The 19,113-nt window shown below is 44.0% G+C and overlaps 1 protein-coding gene across 1 annotated transcript in view; it reads right to left on the minus strand.

Moving 5' to 3' along the window:
* The window catches only part of IPP (intracisternal A particle-promoted polypeptide), an 84,241-nt gene that overhangs the window by 58,091 nt on the left and 7,037 nt on the right, over positions 1-19,113 (minus strand). The window contains exons 3-4 of the mRNA XM_069232851.1: positions 6,695-7,040; positions 5,790-6,221 (exon numbers count right to left, since the gene is read on the minus strand). Of these exons, the coding sequence (XP_069088952.1) occupies positions 5,790-6,221; positions 6,695-6,986 (724 nt within the window). The 5' untranslated portion in view covers positions 6,987-7,040. The remainder of the gene's footprint in view (positions 1-5,789; positions 6,222-6,694; positions 7,041-19,113) is intronic.

Raw genomic sequence — 19,113 nt, forward strand, 5'->3', positions numbered from 1 at the left:
TCAGGGTGTAGATGCAGATGAGGACAGTGGCTAGTGTCCTCAGTGGCTAGGAGCTCAGTGGAAACGCTCCTTTCTTGCTTCCAACTTGGCCACGCTTCCCAGCCGTGCCACTTTAATGACTTACCTTTTCACTCTTGGGCAGGGTAACAAAACCTAAGTGATTTGCTTCGGTAATGTGAACCTTGATTACTTCCTAGCTGCCTTCAACACTCAAATCTTAGACAGGTACAGGAATCCAGCTGCTAGTTTTTCCAGGAACCAATCCTTGAACTATAAACACAAAAGCAATGTCATAAGGCCACCACTGCTTCCAAAACATCTGAACAGGTTCCGACACAAAACCTCAGGAATCTTCAAATGGCAAGGGACGTGATGGTCTAAGAAACAATGCATGCCCAATCTAGATGGGAATGATACGTGGGCAATGGAACAGGCTGCAAAAAAACAACAGTATTACAAGTATTTTTATATTGCACAAGGTAGATTACCCGATTACCTTCCTTTAGTTGTACACTTTAGAAAAAGGCTAAGATTTAGAAACTATCCTAGGCTCAAGATATTCCTGTACATTTCAAATATACAGGCGCTTTACTTTTCTCTGTGTAATCCTTGCACAAAACACACAGTACAGAGACAAAAAAGAGGGTATGAAAGGATTTAGGGCTCCACTTTGGTTTGTAGAATGTCACATAACCAACAGGTAAGATTAGAATCAGCAGAAACATGTTGACTGATGAAATAAGGAGGGAGGCTTCCCATACAAAACCCCTACCCAGTTATAATATTCCATTTTGTATGAGTGGGAAAAGAATAGAGAAGAACATCTTAATGATGAAACAATTTTAACCTTACAAGACCACATTTTCTAAGAAATTACTAATAATATAAAAGGTAATGGGAGGCCTCTGGAAAATCTAGTGTAAATCACTCTCAAGAAAATGGCACCAAATGATGGCAACAATACGACGACTTGACTTTGGAGTTAACTTGTGTAAAGAATCTGCAGAATGAACACAGTGGAGATGGCAGCGCCAGGAGTCACCGAAATCAGCAGGGTGCCAACAACAGCCTAAGTTGAGGCTGGTGAGGGAGAAGCACTCTAAACATTTAAAAACACAAAAGCGCATTAAAGGTGCAGGTGACAATAAATGCCGGCTCAATCTTCGCACAGGAATACAGGGAGTGCAGAATTATTAGGCAAATGAGTATTTTGACCACATCATCCTCTTTATGCATGTTGTCTTACTCCAAGCTGTATAGGCTCGAAAGCCTACTACCAATTAAGCATATTAGGTGATGTGCATCTCTGTAATGAGAAGGGGTGTGGTCTAATGACATCAACACCCTATATCAGGTGTGCATAATTATTAGGCAACTTCCTTTCCTTTGGCAAAATGGGTCAAAAGAAGGACTTGACAGGCTCAGAAAAGTAAAAAATAGTGAGATATCTTGCAGAGGGATGCAGCACTCTTAAAATTGCAAAGCTTCTGAAGCGTGATCATCGAACAATCAAGCGTTTCATTCAAAATATTCAACAGGGTCGCAAGAAGCGTGTGGAAAAACCAAGGCGCAAAATAACTGCCCATGAACTGAGAAAAGTCAAGCGTGCAGCTGCCACGATGCCACTTGCCACCAGTTTGGCCATATTTCAGAGCTGCAACATCACTGGAGTGCCCAAAAGCACAAGGTGTGCAATACTCAGAGACATGGCCAAGGTAAGAAAGGCTGAAAGACGACCACCACTGAACAAGACACACAAGCTGAAACGTCAAGACTGGGCCAATAAATATCTCAAGACTGATTTTTCTAAGGTTTTATGGACTGATGAAATGAGAGTGAGTCTTGATGGGCCAGATGGATGGGCCCGTGGCTGGATTGGTAAAGGGCAGAGAGCTCCAGTCCGACTCAGACGCCAGCAAGGTGGAGGTGGAGTACTGGTTTGGGCTGGTATCATCAAAGATGAGCTTGTGGGGCCTTTTCGGGTTGAGGATGGAGTCAAGCTCAACTCCCAGTCCTACTGCCAGTTCCTGGAAGACACCTTCTTCAAGCAGTGGTACAGGAAGAAGTCTGCATCCTTCAAGAAAAACATGATTTTCATGCAGGACAATGCTCCATCACACGCGTCCAAGTACTCCACAGCGTGGCTGGCAAGAAAGGGTATAAAAGAAGGAAATCTAATGACATGGCCTCCTTGTTCACCTGATCTGAACCCCATTGAGAACCTGTGGTCCATCATCAAATGTGAGATTTACAAGGAGGGAAAACAGTAGACCTCTCTGAACAGTGTCTGGGAGGCTGTGGTTGCTGCTGCACACAATGTTGATGGTGAACAGATCAAAACACTGACAGAATCCATGGATGGCAGGCTTTTGAGTGTCCTTGCAAAGAAAGGTGGCTATATTGGTCACTGATTTGTTTTTGTTTTGTTTTTGAATGTCAGAAATGTATATTTGTGAATGTTGAGATGTTATATTGGTTTCACTGGTAATAATAAATGATTGAAATGGGTATATATTTTTTTTTTTGTTAAGTTGCCTAATAATTATGCACAGTAATAGTCACCTGCACACACAGATATCCCCCTAACATAGCTAAAACTAAAAACAAACTAAAAACTACTTCCAAAAATATTCAGCTTTGATATTAATGAGTTTTTTGGGTTCATTGAGAACATGGTTGTTGTTCAATAATAAAATTAATCCTCAAAAATACAACTTGCCTAATAATTCTGCACTCCCTGTAGAGCTGATAAGTAAGTCGCATGCACCACTATCATTGAGAGAAGCACTCCAGGGCCTGGCACCATCAGGACCATGTTTCACTGCCCGTAGGCCATTGCAGCAGCATATCAGAGGGAAGGAGGAGGGGCAAGCTCCATGCACTACCAGGGAGGCCTCTATAGGCTTCTCTATAGGCCCCAATGGCACTTCACTAGGAGGCTGAGGAGCGGGACTCTAGATAGCGCAGAGAAGACACTCATCTTGGGACCTTCCACTTCTGTCCTCTTTTGAGGTACTTGTCTAGATCGATTAGACAGCACGGAGGTCATTCTTTACTTAATTAGGTAGGTGTTCGTGCTAAAGACAGTGTTTGAGGCCAAAAGGTTGGAGAACCTCTTTATAAAGTGTGTTTTATATCCAAGGCAGGAGTATATGAGATGGAAATAGACCAGCTGATAGGCAGTACGGGTGAGTAGAGAAGCTGTGTGATGTGGGTGAGGGATATGGGGTGAGGGTGAAAGCGAGTTTGTGGAGAGTGGCGAATGTACTCTTTGCTTTGTGTAGACGAGCAGCAGAAAGATGATGTACCGGTCTGGGATGAGCCTATCACCGAGTCTACAATGGAAGAGAGTGTGAGTCAGCTTTTGGTTACATACGGAGTACTGAATGAGAAGATCTGTAATGTTGATCGAGTGTTTGGGAGTGGAATGAGAGTGAATACGTAGGACAGTGGGATGTTAAGTGAATGTTGACTGGGTAATGAAGTTCTTGATAGTTTTTTTTTGTGGGGTGGGCGGATAAGTCTGCTGCAGTTGGAGATTTATGTTGAGGGAATCAGTACGTTAGTGCGGAGATTGAAGGTGCCCTTTTTAATCAGGAAACAAGTGCTGTAGCAATTGTTCGGGCACAGTTCTTTTCTTTCTTTTTGTCAGGGATCAACACGTTTGCTCCAATGATTCAAATGCAGTTCTTTCAGGGGCTGCTATTTTTTGTTAGTGCACTCACATAGTTACGCCAGCAAGTAACTGCTACTATGCAGCGGACTCAGATGCAGCTTTGCTCGGGAGCAGCTGCATATGGCATGATTCATTCGGGTGAAGAGCAATTTTGTCAGGGAACGAATATTCCTCAGCAGCTCACTCAAGAGCAATTTTGTCATTCCAACAAACCAATTTTACATAGTGCAATTCTAACAGGTATTTCTGTATCAATCAATCAGTACTTGTAGAGCGCAACTTATCACCCGTAAGTAAAATTTCTAGCTTATCACCTGTATATATAGTTCACTTTATTAAGTGTCATGGAACAGATACTCTTGCACAGGTGAGGTGAAAGCGGTGTTTGTAGGAGGAGAGGTGCTTGTGCAGGTGTGATGTATTCGGATTCAATTCCCATGGTGTTAGTAGAGAGGTCTACATGTGCAAGGGAGAGTTGCAGTTCTGGTGTCTACTATGTAGAATGTGGTCATGTTGAGGGTGGAGAGATTCTGGCCTGCTGCGTGGATAGGTTTGAACATGGCAAAACGGGAGATTAGTTTGTATCTTTGAAAGTTTACAATTACTCCTCAGCAACAACACTTTGAAATAATAAGATATAGAAAGAAAAAAAAGACATGATGACATGTGGCTTGTGCTACATGGAAGATGCAGTCAATCCAGAGAGGCTGACGATGTTCAGTAAGGTGGAAAGAGACAGTGCAATGTCGCGAGCTGACCTTCTTGTAGCGTGCCACATGGAAACATAGCCCTGTTCAGGTCTGGATGCAGAATACAGTGAAAGAAGCAGTTTTGCACCTACACCTCACCCCAGACTTAAAATTCACCAACCATTGAACTAATAGGACAAACAAAGGTCAACAGTACTGTATTTCACACATGACCTGCATCATCTCATGGTATTCCTGTACTGTAACGCACCCATGTGTGCCACAACTGAACAAAAGTATTGTCTGCTGTTTTAGTACTAGTACAAATGAGAAGCTCTAGCAATGCACCTCAGTCCGAATCCACTGCACAATCTACAAATCTACTATTGAGATCCACACACAGCTGCACCCATGAGTACTCACAAAGATTTTCCCGGGGGCCAACATTTTGGTCTGTGATGTGACCGATGGACCTGATGCCAACAGGGTGGCGGTCGTGGTTGGGTGATTTTATTGGGGGTTGGAGGTAAGGTAGGTTTAGGGGGAAGCAAAGCATATACATCTATTGGCTGAAATGGACAATGTGAAACGAGAAAACCTGGGATTAATCCTGGATTCCCCACTTTGCCAAATTGTTTGATGATCCTAGGCAATTATTTTATTCCACTTTCCCTCCATTACCACATATAAGAGGACTCAAAACACAGGATTTCAGGATGCACGCTGTACTAAACTTTCTCCTGTGGGACTTAATAAGCTATAATGTTGTTCATGTATAATAGGAACCCAGGCCACCCAAAGGGTCTCCTAACAACTGACTTGCCTCTTAGTTCACTACTGCATTGTGCCTAGGGTAGGGAAAGAATGAATGTTTCCAAATACACGTTTTAAAAAAATCAGCACTTTTTGTTAAAAAAAAAAAAAAAACCTTCTCTGTGCACCGATTAATCTGATTTACTAAGGTGAAACGGTTCTACATGCTAATGAAGTACGGTTTTTGAATTCTGAAGAGCCCTTATTATTATTTTTTTTACAATTTTGCTGCAAGATGTCTTTACAAATGAAAGTGTTCCTAATGTTAAATGGAGCAAGACAACCTAGTTAAATCCTTTTCTTAACTTCAATTAACCTGGAAGCTGTTTAGTTAACATTTTTCTTATTTCAGTGCGGAGTCTAATAAAAAGCAGCCCATTGCTGCTGTTGGGCAGGGGGCCACGTGTAAAGGTCAGGAGGGCCGCATGCGGCCCCGGGCCGATGAGTATCACTGCACACCAATGGTCCTCAATTCTCAACAACTGAACCCCTGTAAAGTTGTGCCCACATAGACAGATACCCAAAAAAATAAATTTCCTCTTGCATATAAAGAATCCCTTGGACTTCCTTATTTATAGGCAGAGGCTAGGATGTTCTCAAGACTTTGTTACCTTCAATGTACTTCATAAGTTGCTGTGGCGGTAGCAGTGGGAATCGGACTGGGTCCAGCACCTCTACCACATGCCGTCGACGCTGGACCAGATCTTTGAGAATCCAGGACATGGCGGCTGCAAACACCTGGTACTCGTCCTCGATGCTCAGCTCCTCGCTCCGTAGCAAGCGCACCAGCTGCTCCTTGGTGAGGGCCAGGAACTCCTCCCCACCCTGCACCTGCAAAAAGTGTGTGTGTATGTAGTTCTCTGTAAACTCTAGCAGCTTGGGGCAGCTGATCTGCTCGGAGAACTGGAAGAAGCCAATGCAGTTGGAAGGTTCAACCTGCCTCTTCAGAAAATCACTGCACAGATCCACCACCTCAGTGAGTTGCAACATGTCAGCTGCCGTTAGAAGTTCCTGCACATTCTCTGGACTGATGGAGACGACACCTGCAGGGGAGAGGTGTTGAAAACAGAACAACACACTTACAGAGGCAACATATATAATATCCACTGCAAAACTTTCTATGGTTAAAAAAAAACCTTTGCATTTTAGGCTTGGAATCTATAGCTTGTAACCCCTCACTATATAAAAAAAACTCAATCTGTGAACTCGTGTTTCATTTTTCAAGACACCTCATTTTAAAAGACCCTCACCACTATAAAAGTAGGACACCTCCCTGTCTGTGGGCTTACATTCGTCAGTTATATCCCTCACTGGAAAAGAGCCACTTCCCGGTTGTGGACGCACTTTATGTTAACCTCGGTGTGTAAGGAAAACTTTCCTATCTGTAAGTGGCATATTTTGTAGCCTAGAAATCCCATTTTTCTAAGAGGAGGGGGGCCTGTCTTGGTAAAAGACCTCAATATCCCTTTCTGCCACGATAGCATGACCTCTAGGGCGAGATCTGCCTCTGCTGTACCTGTGTAAATAAAATCCAAGAGAAGCTGAAAGATACTGGATTCCACACCCAAGATTTGCACCACATCTTTTGAGGACTCTCTCATGCCTCCGGAGAGCAAGGCGGCAAAGTAAGGACTGCTGGCAGCCAACACCAGCTTGTGCACTGCAAACTGAGAATCCCCCACCACCAGTCGTACATCGCATAGGTTTGCTTGACCCCTCATAGCGTTCATCTGAGCCAGGATCAGTTGTGCATGTTTGTCGGACGAATGGAGGGTCCCTGTGGATTTGTTTGGTGTTGAGGACTCCATCTCTGATGTTGGTTTACGAGGAATGCTGGTAAAAGGGTATCCATAACCAGTCACCTGAGCGAAAACAAAACACAAAACTCCAGGATTAATATCGTCATTTAGGTGTTTCAAAGTTGAAAGATCTTCAATCAGCCGTCGGCTACTGAGTTCTCCTATAGTGCAGGAGCGCTGCTTTGGGGGCAAAGCAATGCTTCCAAGCCATACTGCTGAATGACTTTCAGCAAGCTACCTAACACACAATTTATTCTACTCTGGCTTCCATTTCACCACTGATTAGCACTTGGAAGTGAGCTATGTTGACATATGCACAAACAGGTTATGGGTGTCTTAGAAGAGCCATGGATTGACCAACAGTCCAGAAATGATTACGACCAACTCTGGTGAACTTTAGCCTAATCCCTAAAACAAAGACTCAAAAAACGATTATGAACTTTCTTCCTTACAGGGGATCTCAATATCACCTACAGTGAAGATTCCATCTTGGCCTAAAGAGAGGACTCTTCACCACTCAAATTAATCTATTTTCAAATGTTGCTGTAATTGCTTAGAAACTACAATGTTTTTGGTACAGTTAAGTTGCTTATTGGTGCACTCCTTGAAAGGCCTGAACCTGGCAATTCCACTGGAGTTTAGAAGGCTTGTGGAATGCACAAGCATCCATGTGCATAATTATAATAGTGCACTGCTCATCTGGTGAGAAACATCAACACAAGTGAAAATTATTTTCCAATTATGCACCGCATGGAGCTCTATTGGGTGAACTGTCTGCCTTCTGAGGACTTCGGCTAGATAACCTCCCAAAAATTACTTTCCTGAAATATTTGAAAAGGTGGGATTTTTATGCCCCCTTAAGGAGTAAATAATCTTAGATATTCATGCCTTTGGGACAAGGGAGCAGTAAGACGCCAAAAATAGCTTTTTGTGCTTTTGGGGGTTCTTAAACAAATAAATAAGCCAGTGCTAGTATTACACCAGGGGTGGGTGCCACCATGCCAAGAATGAGTAAACTGTTAAGAATTCAATGAGCATGGTTGAACTACACAAAAAACACTGCACATAGACAGTTAAGGGTGGTGTGCAAAAGCAGTAAAATCAGCAGTGCAATTTACTGTAGGCATTTACTGGCAAAGTTAGCAGGTCTGGCTATCTAGTAAGTGAAGGTGCTTCTCAACGAGTGGAAAGTGTGAGAGTCATCGTACATTTAGAAAATGAAATGAATGCATTAACAGTTAGGTGAATTGGTGAGCCTGTGAATGGATGAGTGAGCGGCTGAATTCATGTACTGCTGGATGGATGGTCGAGTGCATGGATGAGATGAGGGGTGTTTTATCGTTTTATCGTGCCAGTGCTAGTGTTACACCAGGAGTTGGTGCCACCATGCCAAGAATGAGTAAACTTAAGAATTCATTGAGCATGGTTGAACTACACAAAAAACACTGCACATAGACAGTTAATAAGCAGTGCAATTTACTGTAGGCATCTTTTACTTACTGCAGTTTATATTGAGCGATAGCTTTACTAGAAAACCAGGTAGTACACATTTATTTGTTATTTTTTTGTCACAAGCGGCGACTGATTTGCCCCAAATCATCAGATAATGAACCAAATCCGGGATTCGAACCTGGTTCCTCACTTCCAAAGTCAACACCTCTAGCCACAAGGCTACATCTAAAAAAACTCTTACAAGTATGAAGGAGTAGAGGGTCTTCTCCGTTGATGAACACATCAAATCTAAAAACTTTAGGACTACATGGGAATGGTAAATCCACACATTCCTATTATGCACACTATTCATAACCAACAAGTGGGTTGCAAAACTTCCTTCCAATTGGGTGACCAGCAGAAATCGCAGACACATTGTTTATGACATTTCTATTCAGGGTAATGGGGAAGGTGGAACTTAACATGTATTCCATTGGGTCTCCCTAAGAGTGTAATAGCAGCAATACATGCCAAGTTCAAAACAACTTCTTACATGCACAAAACACCACCAGACGTGTCTGCAATTGGCACAACCCTGGCACACAGATAAGTCCCTTGTAAAAGGTACCAGTGGCACCAAGGGCCCTGTGACCAGGGAAGGTCCCTAAGGGCTGCAGCATATGTTGTGCCACCCTAAGGGACCCCTCACCTAACACATGCACACTGCCATTGCAGACTGTGTGTGTTGGTGGGGAGAAAAAGGCAAAGTCGACATGGCATCCCCCTCAGGATGCCATGCACACAAAATACTGCCTGTGGCATAGGTAAGTCACTCCTCTAGCAGGCCTTACAGCCCCAAGGGCATAGCTGCATGAGCATTATGCCCCTACAGTGTCTAAGTCTATTCTTAGACATCGTAAGCACAGTTGTGGCCATATTAAGAATATGGTCTCAGGGATGTGGAATTCCTATCCGCCCGGGACATCTTGTTTGGGGTCAAGGGCAACAAGTTTTTATGTTTGTTTTGTCCTTGGGACAAGTAGGCCCAACCCCCTGCAGCACAAACCCTTTGGCTGCCTGTTTACAGAGCGTGGAACTCTCTGCAGTTGAGGTAATGTGTTTCCTAAAGATAATGCTGTTCGAACTTGTATTTATGGTTCATTATTTGAAAGTCTTCATTATTAGAGTGAGTGCTGTAAATAAATGTTTTAAGGTCACACTTCACTACTGACGTTGGTTCCAGTACAAAAAAAAATACGTGTACATACATGTTTGAAAAGTTTAGGCTAAGAGGCTAAGTATAATGCTCCCAGAATGCTCTCTGATTATATGCAAATGAAGTGTCATTTAGTAAAATGTGTTGATGCATGCTAGTATTTCCCAAAAATATTTCTAATGGAAAATCAGAGTAACCATTTTCAACACGATTATAGGAAGCATGAAAATAAACAAACACTGACAAAGCCAACTGATCTGACATATTTTTATAAGTCTTTTAGTTTCATCAATGCGTGTCTTGTTTTGACATGGCTTTTGTAACACTTTATTGTTGTGGGAGCTACCAGGCCCTCAACATTGTAACAAACACTGGCAAAACCCCCCCAAAATGTTTTTGAACTCTAAAAGCACACGTTGCCACCAGCGGCATAACAAAGGCCCGCAGCCGCCCTCCAGGGGGCCCCTTCAGCACAGCACCTGCCCTGAGTGAGTCTGGAGAGGGGGCTCCTCCATGTTCTTTGCAAAGGGGCACCCTCCAGTTTCGTTACGTCACTGATTGCCACTGTAGTTCCTGACACTGAACAAAACTACTTTGTGTGGCAATATGCTCCTTGTGGAAGAGCAGAATGCGATCACTCACAGTAAAGCCAGCCGAAAGAGAGAGAAATAGAAGTTTAATAAAAACAAAATGTCTTTGTTCACACCAGACCTAATTAGGGACCAAGACCCACATGTAGGTAGCTTTTTGCATGTCGCAAACAGCGACTTTCGCTGTTTGCGACATGCGAAAAGCACATTGCGATGCACAAACCCAGTTTTGCGATTCAGTAACCTGGTTACCGAATCACAAAACGGGTTTGCGACTCGCAATTAGTAAGGGGTGTTCCCTTCCTAATTGCGACTCGCAGTGCAATGTAGGATTGTTTTGTGACCGCGAACGCGGGCGCAAACCAATCGCAGTTTGCACCCATTTCAAATGGGTGCTAACACTTTCGCAAAAGGGAAGGGATCCCCATGGGACCCCTTCCCCATTGTGAATGTCACTGTAAACATTTTTTCAGAGCAGGCAGTGGTCCTGCGGACCACTGCCTGCTCTGAAAAAATTAAACGAAAACGTTTCATTTTTGTTATGCGTCTTGTTTTCCTTTAAGGAAAACAGGCTGCATTACAAAAAATAACTGCTTTATATTTTCATGATTATTCATGAGGTGGGCATTTGCGAAGCCCTTGCGAATCACAGATGGTGTCAAGGACACCATCCTACATTCGGATTTGCGACTCGCAATTTGTAGGTCACAAATCTGAACCTACCTACATGTGGACCCAAATTTTTAAAGAAAGTCACAAAAGTGCAACCAGGGTATATGTCGTACCCCTGTAAAATATTTGTGAACTGTATTTTAGCATGGGTAAATACGATGTGTAGATTTGCTCATGTGAAAATCTATTGAGCATTTGCAAGTTCATTTTCCCTCCAGCCACTTTCTTCCCAACTCTGGAAGAAGTTCGAATTCTGCTATTGTCCGGAGTAAATGTCCAACCTTTCTTATTATGGGAAAATATTCGAGAGAAGCTGGTAAAAATCTTTAAAACATGCAGGTTAGTAGACTTGCAGACTCAAAGGCATTCCAGCCCTGGAACTATTGCTTACTGCTTCCTCCAGCCCCAGTATGCAGATCTGCAGAAAGGTGGCAAAATAATGAAATTGCTACAGTAGGAATTGAAACTTCAAGTATTCAAGCCCTACTATGGTAGTAGCCCTGGCATAATCAGAGAGGCTATTAATTGCTGCCATAATTTGTCGCCACACTAAATGGCACCAAAGGGACAAGTAGATCTTTTTACAGGACAAGTAGATTTGAGAAGCAACCTGTCCCCTGGACAAGTAGATATTTTAATAAATTCCACACCCCTGTGGTCTGGGAGTTTGTCAAAAACAAACTCCACAGCTCCATAATGGCTACACTGAATACTGGGAAGTTCTCAGAATAATAAACCCACACTGATGCCAGTGTTGGATTTATTAAAAAATGCACACTGTGGGCATCTTCGAGATGCCCTCTGTATTTTACCCAATTGTTCAGTGCAGGACTGACTGGTCTGTGCCAGCCTGCTGCTGAGAGACGAGTTTCTGACCCCATGTGGTGAGGGCCTTTGTGCTCTCTGAGGACAGAAACAAAAGCCTGCTCAGGGTGGAGGTGCTTCACACCTCCCCCTGCAGGAACTGTAACACCTAGCAGTGAGCCTCAAAGGCTCAGGCTTCGTGCTACAATGCCCCAGGGCACTCCAGCTAGTGGAGATGCCCGCCCCCTGGACACAGCCCCCACTTTTGGTGGCAAGTCCAGGGGAGATAATGAGAAAAACAAGGAGTCACCACCCACCAGTCAGGACAGCCCCTAAGGTGCCCTGAGCTGAGGTGACCCCTGCCTTTAGAAATCCTCCATCTTGGTTTTGGAGAATTCCCCCAATAGGAGTAGGGATGTGCACCCCTCCCCACAGGGAGGAGGCACAAAGAGGGTGTAGCCACCCTCAGGGCCAGTAACCATTGGCTACTGCCCTCCCAGACCTAAACACGCCCCTAAATTGAGTATTTAGGGGCTCCCAGAACCGAGGATGACAGATTCCTGCAACCTGAAGACGAAGAAGGACTGCTGACCTGAAGCCCTGCAGACAAGACGGAGACACCAACTGCTTTGGCCCCAGCCCTACTGGCCTTTCTCCCCACTTCAAGAAAAACTGCAACAGCGACACGTTTCCCAGGGTCCAGCGACCTCTGAAGCCTCAGAGGACTACCCTGCATCAAAAAGGACCAAGAACTCCCGAGGACAGCGGCCCTGTTCCACAAAGACTGCAACTTTGCAACAAAGAAGCAACTTTTAAAGACCACACATTTCCCGCCGGAAGTGTGAGACTTTCCACTCTGCACCAGACGCCCCCGGCTCCACCTGCGGAGAACCAACACTACAGGGAGGACTACACAGCAACTGCAACCCTGTGAGTAGTCAGAGTTGACCCCCCTGAGCCCCTCCAGCGATGCCTGCAGAGGGAATCCAGAGGCTCCCCCTGACCGCGACTGCCTGCTTCAAAGAACCCAACACCTGATAAAGACACTGCACCAGCAGCCCCCAGGACCTGAAGGATCCCACGCAGAAACGACCCCCAGGAGGCCCCCTCCCTTGCCCAGGTGGTGGCTACCCCGAGGAGCCCCCCCCTTCCCTGCATCGCTGAAGAGACCCGAGTCTCCCATTGAAACCTATTGCAAACCCGACGCCTGTTTGCACTCTGCACCCGGCCGCCCCGTGCCGCTGAGGGTGTACTTTCTGTGCTGACTTGTGTCCCCCCCGGTGCCCTACAAAACCCCCCAGGTCTGCCCTCCGAAGTCACGGGTACTTACCTGCTGGCAGACTAGAACCGGGGAACCCCCTTCTCCATTGAAGCCTATGCGTTTTGGGCACCACTTTAACCTCTGCACCTGACCGGCCCGGAGCTGCTGATGTGGTAACTTTGGGGTTGCTCTGAACCCCCAATGGTGGGCTACCTTGGACCCAACTTTGAACCCTGTAAGTGCTTTACTTACCTGAAAAACTAACCAATACTTACCTCCCCCAGAAACTGTTGAATTTTCCACTGTGTCCAATTTTAAAATAGCTTATTGCCATTTTTGCCAAAACTGTACATGATATTGTGTTGATACCTGAGTGAAATACCTTTCATTTGAAGTATTACTTGTAAATCTTGAACCTGTGGTTCTTAAAATAAACTAAGAAAAGATATTTTTCTATATAAAAACCTATTGGCCTGGAATTGTCTTTGAGTGTGTGTCCCTCATTTATTGCCTGTGTGTATGTACAACAAATGCTTAACACTACCCTCTGATAAGCCTACCACTCAAATACACTACCACAAAATAGAGCATTAGAATGATCTCTTTTTGCCACTATCTTACCCCTAAGGGGAACCCTTAGACTCTATGCATGCTATTTCTTACTTTGAAATAGTACATACAGAGCCAACTTCCTACAACTGTTAAGAATTCATTGAGCATGGTTGAACTACACAAAAAACACTGCACAGACAGTTAAGGGTGGTGTGCAAAAGCCAAGAAACAATCCTTGGAAGCAGTGAATAAATATTCCAGGCCCATATTAGATGATATGTAGGACTTCCTGTGGTTTCAGGACTGGCTGAGAAAGCAATAGACACTAATTTTGGAGGGATGGGGTAGAATGGATAGGATTTACAAGCCAACTTTTTCTCTGGAGAAATCTAATGTAATACAACAATAGATGCAGTAATTAGTCTAATGCCTTCAAAAGGTACCTAATAAAGCAGTTAACAATACACAAGGTCTGTCAGATGCATCAAATTGTTGAATATGTAGGAAAAAATGTTGTGCACCGGTGCTTGCAATGCTATCTAGGCAGTCCTGTCTCCCACAGCACGAGGGATCCAGTCAACCATTTTACAGCTCTACTACTGATGACTAGGGAACTTAGGGCTTCCTCTATTGGTAATTGAATGGGCATACGAACTACAGAGTGATTGGCAGAGCTACAGAGAATTTAACATCGTTAAGTACCTGTAAATGTCTAAATTACTCACACACATTACAATTTAAAGACCAGACATTTGTGCAGCATGGCGATGAGTTCTGTGTTGACAAAACTTTGAATAAGAGTGCCAGAGCCATAAAGTTCATTTAAGTAATGCTAAACTTGTTGATATCATCTTCATCAAGCTGGTCAGCAAATCTTTATTTTGACAATATTAAACAGCACACACTATGGTTAACAGCTTTTCAGTTTCTGCATGTGCAAGACCAATGTAAAGTTAACATTTAAGTATGGAATAGCATTTATTAACTCTGCAACCAACTTGAAGATATTTATTTTCACTTCCATCAATGTGATGTAGCCGTCTACCCCGTATAAGCAGGCTGATCTCTTAATTGACAGATTTACAGAATGTAGACAAACATAATTTAAGACTTCAAAGCAAACATGCCAATGCTGCCTCTCCCACTTTTACAGATGATACATTCATTAAGGGCAGTAATGTCACCTCATTGCACATGCAGCAATGCCCTGGTGGCTTCTAGGCGCTGCCAGTGTAATTCCTTTCACTGGTCCTCGCCCTGCTACTCACGATGCACAAAAGACAATGACCACTTGAAGCCTGTAGCTGACCCATCCACCTCTGTGCCAGTACTGCTGTTCTAGCTCTTCCCGGTTAGGCAGTGCTGATCTCATGCCCATTCTGTCCAGCCTCTGCTCTCCCATGCTTCCTCTGCAGTGCTATGTTCTACCACCTCTTTTGTGCCACCAGCACTACTAGTTCCACCTCTGTAGGTAGGAACATGACTGCACTAGGTTCTAGAACTGCTGACAACTCACTTCCAGGTGGTTGCTGAGCTTCCCTCTCTTCTGGCATTGATGCTGTGGGCAACACCCATATAGGACATATAAGAAGCGGAACCCCACTGCTGTATAACTCTAGGCTTTGATATACCACTGTCGCTGCATGAGATGTATAATGTATGCGCTGCAAACCGATGGTCCTCTCCTAACATCCTCATGTGCTGGCATTGCTGCCCTACCTTACTGGTGCTCTCGCCACTCTTGGAACTTACACTGTTATCTGTGCCCGTAGGCATTACTCAGTGCTCTGTGGTGCAGACAGGAAACCAAGGTTTCAAATATTTTATCTAAAGTCAAACCTTTCCTGCCGGCTTTCAGGAGTATACAAAAAGGTGATGGATAGGATGCTTGGATTAACCTCAGCCACTGGTAATAACTTGGGCCGCGTTCCAGTTCATCGTTTTATTGCCCACATGGCCATCTCATATTAGACACAGCCATATGCAAATCAGTCTTGATCCTGCTCTGATAGGACAGTCCAGCCCAAACTGCCAAGCCAGGTCCACTATGAACCGAAGCACAACTAACCCAAGACCATTTTTGCCCTGACTAGAGCTCGCCAGGTGGGTGCAGCTGGGTTCCAGTGGTAGAGTAAAGTTGATTTGAATATGGCTGCATCTAATCTGAGGCGACATTGTTGGCAAACAAAATTGACTGGGAAGCAGCCCTGAGTGATTACCAGGGGCTAAGATTAATTAAAACATTCTACCCATTACTTTTTTGCTCATTTCAGTGTGGCGTTCAGACTAGAACTAGTTCTCATGTCAAGTGACCATGCACCGCTAAGGCTGTACTAACTGAGCCACAAACACAATAAGTCGTGCCACTAATGGCTTAATGAATAAGTAAAATATGGTAGTTCATCAATTATATATAGTAAAAGACAGCCACACCTATGACGCCTGCAGGTAAGTTTGAAAAGTTAGAATTTTTTACAACTATTCCAAGTAATCACCAAAAGGAAAAGTGTAAATAGTAGTTCTGGCAGCTTGACTGAAAAGTGCATCTCATCAACCAATCCATTCCCAACAGCCCCAGGCTTGACTACACTCAAAGGTAAAAAAAACCACAACTTCCTTCCACGTTCATGATACATGGACAATACACAGGCACCCCTATTCGGCTTCCCCACCAGGAGAATGCCCATCACCCTCAAATCTCAAACACAACAAAAACACACATTTCTTAAACTTGTCACCACTTGCATCAGTGATCCAAGTGGCAGTACTGGTGCTCTCTTCAGCCTAACAGGCACATATATGGCAGCAGCAGTCTAGCTCTTGCTAAGGCTTCCAGAGATTCTCCTGCCCCTACACCCTTGCTGTAAATAACCTGTACAAACAAGACGTTCAGTTCTGACACAGACTTAGTGGGTGATACCCTTTTTTCTCTGCACATCTTGCTTCCACACAGTTCATGTCTATCCACCCTCTGACATCATCTCTTCAGCAATAAATACAGACCATGTCAAGTGACCCTCTTCTTGCTCCACCTGTTCTCATTCTGAAGGGCTGTTCTAATACTTCAGTGCAAAACTCTCCAAGTCATTACACAATAACCATCCGGCAAGGTACAACACACAGACACAAGTTAAAGATAGACATGTAGAGTAGTATATTAGATTGAAGCCTATCACACAGAGCAGCTGTCTGGTTGCAAAGACAGATTAGGAGTTAGGAACATTTATCTAAGAATGCATTTCGCCTATTGCTTACTAGTGGCTTTGTGTTTTTTATCTCACATTTGTTATATTCACTGGCGCTATTTGTTTAAGGCTGTCCAGCATATCTTTGCGCCCCCTCCCCCACTTGGAGCATGGCTTATTCACCACCTCTTTCAATGGCTCCGTGTATTCTTTCACAAGTGCTCACCTTCCAGGAACTCTTTTATGCGACACACTCCCTAAGAGTGCTTGTGTTTTCAGCTGTCTCCCTTGTATGCAAGCTCACTGACAGCTACTGCAGTTCGATGGGTTATAAAAAATAAAAAAAATAAAAAAACACATTGTATTTCTTTGACAAGGGTTTGTACGCATGACTGATTCTACTTGTCACTTGCACTACGAGTTCATCAATTATGCATGCGTGCGACCAAGCAGGAGTTCAGAATGCTCATGAGCAATAAAGAGCCCTTTAAATTTTGTTTTTATCTTGGTACACTTGTTGTACATTCAAAGACAGAGGTTAAATATCTGGCTATATCTTCTGACAAATGGCTGTTTATTTTTTTAAAAGATCTTCAAATGCATCACGTACGACAATAATATATATATTTTTTTAAATCTTCAAATGCGTCACTCACAATGCTTATATGACGAGCACCCCAATTACCTGGCTGACAAGCTCACCACCCCTTGAGGCTTTTGGGACATTAAAAAAAAAAGGACAATATCAGACTGGAGATGGAAGAGTACAATAGAAATAAATGAGAAGGCAACAGGCTTTCTCCATCTATGCGCCCAGAGTATAGAATGACATCACAACTGGTACAACTCTGGTCCAATTTAGAAAACAGTAATAAAGTAACAGGCCACATTCTATCAGAAAGTATCTACTCCTCCAATTACTGATTGACAGCATCTTGTCTTTGTCCCTTAAAATGTGCTCTGTTGCCTTTTATCTAGGTTTGTGCTACATAAATACAACAAACATGCATTTGAACATTAATCAACCCAGTGATTGGGATTCTATCCTGAATTGTTAACCAGTAGAGACTGCTTCTGGTCCAGGATACATCATCTGTTCTCCCTACACCGGAGGTCAGTTCCAGGGCCGGCTCCTCCGTTAGGGTGGAGGAGCATCGCTCCCCCGCCAGCCGCAGAAGCTGCAAAACGTTCACAACCAGGGGATAATAAACTGTCCCTTGTGAAAGGGGCGGGCATCTGGAGTGAGGAGCTGTGAGGTGGGGTGGTCAATGCTCCCCCTCACTGCGCATGTATGTTTGGCCGACCGTCTCGAGCCGGACAAACACACATACGCAGTAGGCTCCCTCCAGCCCAGCAACTGAGAGCCTGGCAGGGCGCTCCCAGCCAATCCTGACACTGCTTTGAGCAGCGTCAGGACTGGCAGCAGGGCAGGCTCGGAGCCTGTTCCTGCATTCAGCCAGCAATGAAGAGGAGTGCGGCGCGGGACCCGTGCCAAAAAGTTTTTTTTTTTTTTACATTTTATTTTATTAAATTTTAGGTCGGCCAATCCTTCCACCCCCTCCTTGCACGCCGCATCCGCCCCACTCCTTTTGACCGAAGCGAGCCGTGACTGATCAGTTTGACAGCTGCTTTTTCATTGCCTTTGTAGGCATTTCATGTGGTGCACGGGCTGTAGCAGGAGTCAAGATGGAATTTACCACTACCTTGTTAGTTTACTAACTTGGTGAAAGCAGCTACCAAAGACAGCATCTATCTGAGCATTCTTGAACATTTTAGCATCAAGGAAGACACCTAAATGTTTCACCTTTGTGTAAAGCGTTTTTAAAAAACAGCTATTACAGCGATCTGTGGCAACACTGCATGTAGCGAGATACACATATACAGGTTTTAAACCTACTCACTATGTTTAGGGAAACCTCTCTTTCATTTTGTCAGATCTATTGCCCTGAGTGCAACTAGACCTTCTTCTACCAATATTTGAATTCCATCTGGGTTAATTTTTTATAGAGTCAGCTGAGGTGTGGATCAGTAGTCTCTTACAATATAACAGTCTACATTACTTTACATACAGCCTTCTGGTGATCTGGCAGAGAATAATATTTGTTCTACAACCCTCTATTGGTCAGTCAAAATATAGCAGTGTTAATTACTAGTTCTAGCATTTCAGTGGTTATGCAAAGAATAGTTTCTTTCACCATAGAATGGTGGGTCCATTTATGTTCAGGAGGGGGGAAAAACTCAATGCCAGAATTTCAGAGTATCCATATATGCTGCATTTCAATACAATGAATGTTTTTGGGGTTTAACCAAAAAAATGTATATAGACCCAGTCTTCCTGGAATTAAGCAGGACAACCCGAACTTAGACCACATGCTGTTCACCTGAGCAGTCTGTGGTGATCTGTCATTGTATCAAAGTATATATT

The sequence above is a fragment of the Pleurodeles waltl genome, chromosome 4_2 (genome assembly GCF_031143425.1).
Source record: "Pleurodeles waltl isolate 20211129_DDA chromosome 4_2, aPleWal1.hap1.20221129, whole genome shotgun sequence".
Lineage (NCBI taxonomy): Eukaryota > Metazoa > Chordata > Amphibia > Caudata > Salamandridae > Pleurodeles > Pleurodeles waltl.